The sequence below is a fragment of the Bidens hawaiensis genome, unplaced genomic scaffold (genome assembly GCF_021521415.1).
Source record: "Bidens hawaiensis isolate Kalapana, Puna unplaced genomic scaffold, B.hawaiensis_p1.1 tig00004105_1, whole genome shotgun sequence".
NCBI classification, from domain to species: domain Eukaryota; kingdom Viridiplantae; phylum Streptophyta; class Magnoliopsida; order Asterales; family Asteraceae; genus Bidens; species Bidens hawaiensis.
Genome location: NW_027491242.1, coordinates 970,289 through 977,594, shown reverse-complemented (window position 1 = coordinate 977,594; position 7,306 = coordinate 970,289). Strand labels below are relative to the sequence as shown.

Genomic DNA, 7,306 nt, shown 5'->3' with positions numbered 1-7,306 from the left:
TCTAACTATTTAGAATAATTAGGTTTTTGATTGACTCAAACGACGGTCATCACCGGTGCCGGTAAGCGCGTCACATAACGTCTATACGTGAGCAACTTGGTATGTCATCCACGTAACTGATGTTTAAACGCGCGCAACTGGTGGCGACAAGCAAGAATCAAGATGAAATGTATAGTAATTTCAAATAAACTATTTTTTAACCCAATCCGTTTTAACGGACCAGTTCCGAACCAAATTCCGTTTTGACATGAACCCTTTCGATCTAAACTCATCTCAACATGAACTAAATTAACCCTTTTTGTATTAACATGTTCCAATCTATCCCATTCCAACACCATTAGCCGAAACTGTCCGACCAGTTGCTGGTAATAAATGGTAATCGCGTAACATGTTATTTTTTAAAAATTAATAAACTATAGCAATACTATACTCAAATTAAAGAGAATAAAATGCTCGTTTTTATGATACAATTTTTTAGAAAAAATATTAAAGAGTTAAAAAGTTACAGTCGTTAAAGAATCGTGGAGGTAGTTTGTTTAAAATTAGGGGGAAATGTGTAACTATTTAATAAATTATCAAAACTTGATTTAAGTTGAAGGACTATTATTGTAACTTATTTTTGAATGAGCAAAGACTAATTCGTCCATATATTTTTTAAATTTTATGCATTATTAATTGTTTAACATGCAATAAGAGTGGTACCTCTTAAAATTTAAGTGGTCCCTAACTCCTATATTATACATAGTATAGATAAACAAATTTTATTAATAAAAATATAACAACTAATAGTTATTAAATGTTAAATTAATCATATAAGTACAAAATGACCATTTTAAACAATTTGTTTGTTCATGAATTAATAATATCAATAATAGTAGTTTGTTTATTTATTTTATTAAAAGCTAAATTAATTTAATATAAAATATAAATATCTATGTTTTATATAAATAAAACATATAAATATAAATAATAGTAGCTTGTTGCCCGCTTACCTGCTATGTTGATATAATATCTATGTTTCTCTTGATTTCATCTTAAAAAATTATAAATAAAAAAAAGAAAAAAACAAAAAAACAAAAAAAAATATAAAATATAGTATTATAATAAGATGAATTAGTTAAGCCATGTAACTATTTAAAGCTATTTACTAAAAGTAATTTAATATAAATAAACGTTTTGGTATGTCAATATGTCATCCATCACCAGATGAAATATAAATAGACACCAATGCCATAATTTTCAACCAAATGAAACACATACACCCACACAACACGTAATATAAGAACAAGAAGTTGATCGGAAAACATGAAGCTTGTTTGGTCGCCTGAAATTGCAGCCAAAGCTTTGGTAGACACTGTTAAATCCGTAAGCTGTCTTTTAATTCAGTTCGATCATATAAATTATAAGTTTTTTTTATAATATAGTTGTCGTTCTAAATATTTTTTTTCTGTAAATTTTCTTTAAAAAGTGCAAGGTATTCGAAGGATCAAGCGTGGCGGAAATAATATCGGCTATGGCTGCGGGTTGGAACGCGAAGTTAATAGTGGAAACATGGTCTAATGGTGACGTGACAGCCACAAGTATTGGATTAGCTGTCGCGAGTATCCACACGTGTGGTCGACACGTGTGCATCGTTCCCAATGAGGATTCGAAAGGGGCTTACACAGCCGCCATGCAAAAGGCTGGAATGGCGGCTGAAATAATTGTTGGGGAACCCGAGGTGGCGGTTAAGGGGTTAATAATTGATTTTATGGTAGTGGACGGCCAAAAAAATAGTTTCGGCCGAATAATAAAAGAGGCGAAGTTTGGTATCCGTGGGGCGGTTTTGGTTTGTAAAAACGCGGGCGTGAACTTGACGGCTGATTTAACGTTTCGAAGCTTGTTTGAAGGCGGATCGAGGCGGATTGTGAGGTCGGTTTTTTTGCCGGTGGGAAAAGGGTTGGAAATCGCTCATGTGGCGGCAGGTGAAAACGGGTCGGGTTCGGGATCGGGTAAAGTGAAGAAGAGTAGGTGGGTCAGGCGGGTCGATAGACGATCCGGTGAAGAGTTTGTGTTCAGAAAGTAAAAGATAGACAGTTTGATTCCAGTTCTTGTTGCTTAAAAAACATAGTTTTTTTTTTCATTTTTTTAATTTCTATAGGATTTTTGTAAATATGATTAAGTTAAGCAATAACATTTTGTTTTTTTTCTCTAGTTTTATTGAAAGAAGTTATATTTCTTTTTGGTAAACTTTTGTGATTGATATTTTAAGAAAACATTTTATGTAAAAGCAAATTTTAAGTAAATAGTTAGAGCATATCAGTATCACGTCAAATTCCAAGCATTTTTAAAAACCTCTAATTTTTTTTCACAACATCAAACCTCTATAAACCCTATTAAAAACATTATATTTGTTTATACGTAAGTGCGTGTGTATGTGTGTGAGAGAGAGGGGGGGTGGCCCACGTCCCCGTCCGTCTTCTAGTCAGCCCGACAAACCATCCTCACCGAACTTTTCTCCACAACGCAACCTCCCATCCTTGTCATGTTCGTCCGTCATCCATGACACACACACCCACAACAATAGAAATCAATTTTTTTTTTTATTCTTAAATATGTTATATATTGTGTGAGATAAACATTGTTCTATCATGTTTACAGAAAAGATTGAGTCATAATGTGTTTCACAAATTATTATTAACACGTTTTGAACGCAATAGTTGTATATAATATGATAAATTCGTACTTAAGCACACTTGATTGTGATTAAATCATGTTTAGTAGCCTCCTAAAATATTCACTTAAACTTTGAACAATAAAGCCATGACGTCTTTATTGGACAAAACATATAGTACTATTAATTGATATGCGGAATCGAATGTTATAGGATCGATCATCACTGTTTTTAACTACAAAATTAGAAAGATTGTTATAAGAAATAACTCTATAAAAGCTTTATATTTCACCTTTTAACATTTCAATTTTTCATCAAATTGTTTGCTTTTATAAGTTTCTATAGGGACAAAATATTATAGTACCTCGTTCACGGGGTAAAATGTATTTAAAAGATTTTAATTAAAAAAAAAGATAATTTAGTTTTATGGTATACGAAGATATTAAAGTATCTTAACACATGAATATTAGTCGGCAGACAAACAACTTTAAAGTAGCACATGAGACGTGGAGTATTTAATCCTTAGATTTTATAGTTGACTTTTGTATATTGACTTTTTGTTAAAAAGTTTTTAGTAGACGACAAATATTTTATGATTATTTTATACATGTAACAATTGTTAATTGCAGTTTTAAAGTTTGTGAATAATTAAAAATAATAATATATTTGTATATGAGTATAAATATATTTTGTAAAACATTTAAGTTTGAGAGAGAAATATCACAGGTTTAAATTTTAGAGATAAAGTTTAAAATAGAATTTATCGCTAAAAAGATATATGAATGTATGTTTTAACAATAAATGTATGTGACTGAAATGAAATACGTGGTTGCGAAAAGTGGTGAATATATGTTTTAACAATGATGTGATTGAAATGAAATATACGGTTGTAAACTTGTAATAAATGGTTCATGAATACTAGTATTTAAAACGTGTTAGATTTTATCGTTTCAATAGTTGTAGATTAGATGCGTGTTGATTTCGGTGACATGGATGTGCTGTTTTTGAGATCCTTAAAATGCATACATATGTTTCTTTACGTCTATTAATAGTTATCTCCCACACATCAATTTTGTGTAATTATTTCATATCAAAATGACCAGCTGATATTCTTGTGTTCGGGTGGCAGGTGGGAAACACGCCTGTGTGGATCTTACAGGAGTGTCTTCTCTTGTTGGGCTCAGGGACCGTGGGTTTGTTGTGGGTCAGGCTGCGTTGAAGGCTGAATCGGGCAAAGTTGTTAAACACGAGAAAGCTTGTTTAGATAATCAACATGTCTTTCTACCATTTGCCTTTAATACTTTTGGTTTTCTGGCTCCAGAGGCTATGAAATTTTTGAGTAGGGTTCAGCGCGTCGTACACGGAACCTCTTCAGCTTCTAGGTCCCAAAGCTTCGTTTTTAGCAGGATTGACTTTGCTATTCAAAAGGGGGTTGCGGCACAGCTTGTTGTCCGTTTGCCTGCCACTTTATTGTAATCGTTTTATAGTAAATTATATAAAGCTTGATTAAGAAGGTATAGAAAATGGAATTTCTATTTAAGCATGCATTGCATAAATTTATATATAGACATATTTGTATTTGTAAATAATTATTTTTGGCTAAATTTACTAAATTATTTTTGGCTAAATTTAGTAAATTTAGAAACTTAATGTATTTAGTTGAAAATGTGAACATAAGAATGAGAAAAACCAGCGTTATTTCATAATAATATGATAACAAAATACGACTTATGTGTTTGTTTATACTTCATCTTTAAAGTAAACGAAAGGGAAAAATCAGTTCTCGTCTTGAATACTAACTAAAAATATAAAAAAAATGTTTGTTAAGGATACGTCTTGACGAGAGTCATGTGGAGTCTTTGAGATTCACAAGGATCGACCTTCCCTTTCACATATGAATTATGATTGATGTTGATTAGTTTGATCTTGTATTGAACTCATCAGTCGTCAACAAACTAACACCAAATCTTAACTAGTGCGATACCGATAAATATAAACACCATTGGCACATTAGCACATACATGTTATACTCCAAAAGATAACCACCATAAAGTGACTTGTTAAACCACATTTTCAAATGGCCACGAACATATACTTTGCATACTATCTATGTATCTTCATTAGTTTGTTTTATTTTTTTTTCTTTAAAAGAAATTATGGGAATTTAAAATAAAATATTTAAAAATGATACTGGTAATTTGTTTTTCATATTGTTACTTAAGCTATACGTTGCAAGCTAGCTAGAAAATGCTAGTTAAAGCGTTGCGTCACTGTGACGTATGCAGTAATTTTAACTAACTTACCATTTAACAAGTACATTGTGGTGTAACTAGATTAAAAAAAACAAACAAAAGATAATGTAATTGGTTGAAATGAGGTGAACCCCGCCTCAAAATCTCTTCAAAGGCGTTAAGGGGCTAACTCCCAACGATGCCTTTACTTTGTGCAACCCGGTATTTGAGACGCTAAAGAGATGATGTGACTAGGGGGTGACGCCTAATGTGAACACATAATGTTACAAAACTTGTTTCCCATTTAATTTTCAATCGTAAAGGTTCTATTTGAACAATTGTGATTGTAATAGTGTGGGCCGCTCTTGTTGGTAGCTTTAAGACGGTTATGTTTGTGATTCCATGAACGGTCCATTGTTGTTGTTGTTGTTATTGCTGCTGCTGCTGCAGTTATTATTATTATTATTATTATTATTATTATTATTATTATTATTATTATCCTACTCTATCATTTCTAGTGAGTTTCCACTATAATTCCTAATCCAAACCAAGTGGGTTCTAAATGAGTAAACAAATTTTCAATCTAATAGTTGAAGATGTATCTAACCATGTAGTATACATTACACAAAAATAAAAAGGGTTATGTTTGTGATTCGATGGACGGTCCATTGTTGTTGTTGTTAATATTATTATCCTACTCTTATCATTTCTAGTGATCTTCCACTATAATTCCTAATCCAAACCAAGTGAGAGTTCTAAATGAGTAAACAAATTTTCAATCTAATAGTTGAAGATACATCTAACCATGTAGTATACATTACACAAATATACTATTGGCCGGATACAAAGCCCCCCCCCCCCCCCCCAATAAGAAAAATGCGCATGTGGCATGCATCAGTTAGTATATGAACATCGGTGACAAACGCAATGAATACACACACTTGGTGGAAGAAGTAAAGCCAAGTATATACAAAGAATTTGTTGATGTTCTATTGAAATTTCTCGAAACAATATTTATGAGAGCCTGATCCTAGTGACATCCTATGATGACTAGAAAAAAAGATTTAACCTAGCACGAGTTTTCTAAAATGGTAAGAAGTAGTGATCACATATTAGGCATGAAAAATTGATGGTTGAATGAAATTGTTAATATACATGACGTGACCATTGATAACTGACGTTATGTTAGAAGTGTTATCACAAGACTTGAAGTTGAATCTGGTCTACTTTTTAACGTTTCAAAAATATTGATTGTCGAAACTTTTTCACATAATAGAAACTTTGATGGAATTCTAAATATTCTACCATTATAATCAACTTAATAATTGATATTTAAAACCGTAATTTCAACTCAAAAGCTGGTTGCAACCAACAAGCTGAAGTTCTTAAGGTTGCAACGATGTGAAGTAATGGTTTGTAACCATTAGTTACATGTGTGAGAGTTATACTTGTTCGTTTGTTATAACTATTATAACTAAACTATTTAATAACAAACAAAGCATGCATAAAGAAAAATATTATAGACAACTATTTAACCTCAACAAAATATATATATATATATATATATATATATATATATATATTCTTCTTTCATCTTGTTGTTTTATTTAAAAATCTCGACTAAATAATGTGAAAATAGTGTAATTTTTAAATCATATTATAAATTGTTAACGCCCTGCTTGCGGTGCGCACATATAATGTATATATGTGTGAACCCTTGGGTGGGCAAAAGTAAAATTGCACTAATTTTGACGTTATTTTACTAATCACGTGAAAATAACGTTAAAAGTGGCGGAAGGTTAATCAGGCATCATGTGGTGGCGTTGATAGCCGAAAGACAAGGGCACATGCACCAATCAGCCGGTGTCCCGATGATTGAGTGTTATGTGTCTTATGTCCAAGGCTTGATTCAAAACTACTATCGAGCCGGGGGTCTCACCGGAAGCAGCCTCTCTATCCCTATGGGATAGAGGTAAGGCTGTCTACATCTTACCTTCCTAAGACCCTACCATAGCATTGCTATTGGTGGGATATACTGAGTACGATGATGATGATGATATTATAAATTGTTAATTATAAACAAGAACAAAAATACACGTTGATTACATCATTTTAGCTAATATTCAATTTTATTGATATAAATAATATGTAACTTGCAAGATAATTAATATTATGTAAATATAAAATATCTCCTGTCACTTCACTTGCCCTTTTGTTTCAACATAATTAACTGTATTAGGTAATATAATAAAACTGATTGATGACAATTTGTTATTTAAAGTATAAAGATATAGTTACTAATTCTTTTTTTTAAAACCAAAGTATTAAAATATGAATAACCATTTTATTAAACTTATCATTATAAAACACAGACGAAAAAAGAATGATACGTTGACATGGACATGATAACTGCACTAGACCG

General features: G+C 31.6%; 1 protein-coding gene across 1 annotated transcript; it reads left to right on the top strand.

Moving 5' to 3' along the window:
* The first annotated feature begins 1,250 nt into the window (after positions 1-1,250).
* Positions 1,251-2,065, top strand: LOC143625413 (uncharacterized). The gene is made up of 2 exons (XM_077095746.1): positions 1,251-1,365; positions 1,469-2,065. The coding sequence occupies exons 1-2, from the start codon at positions 1,306-1,308 to the stop codon at positions 2,063-2,065; spliced, it is 657 nt and encodes a 218-aa protein (XP_076951861.1). The 5' UTR covers positions 1,251-1,305.
* Positions 2,066-7,306: the final 5,241 nt, after the last annotated feature.

Bases quoted from the DNA above. Each gene is read 5' to 3' on its own strand.
- LOC143625413 (XM_077095746.1), top strand. From the start codon at position 1,306: ATGAAGCTTGTTTGGTCGCCTGAAATTGCAGCCAAAGCTTTGGTAGAC. The intron at 1,366-1,468 runs GTAAGCTGTCTT...TTCTTTAAAAAG, and splicing joins TGGTAGACACTGTTAAATCC to TGCAAGGTATTCGAAGGATC.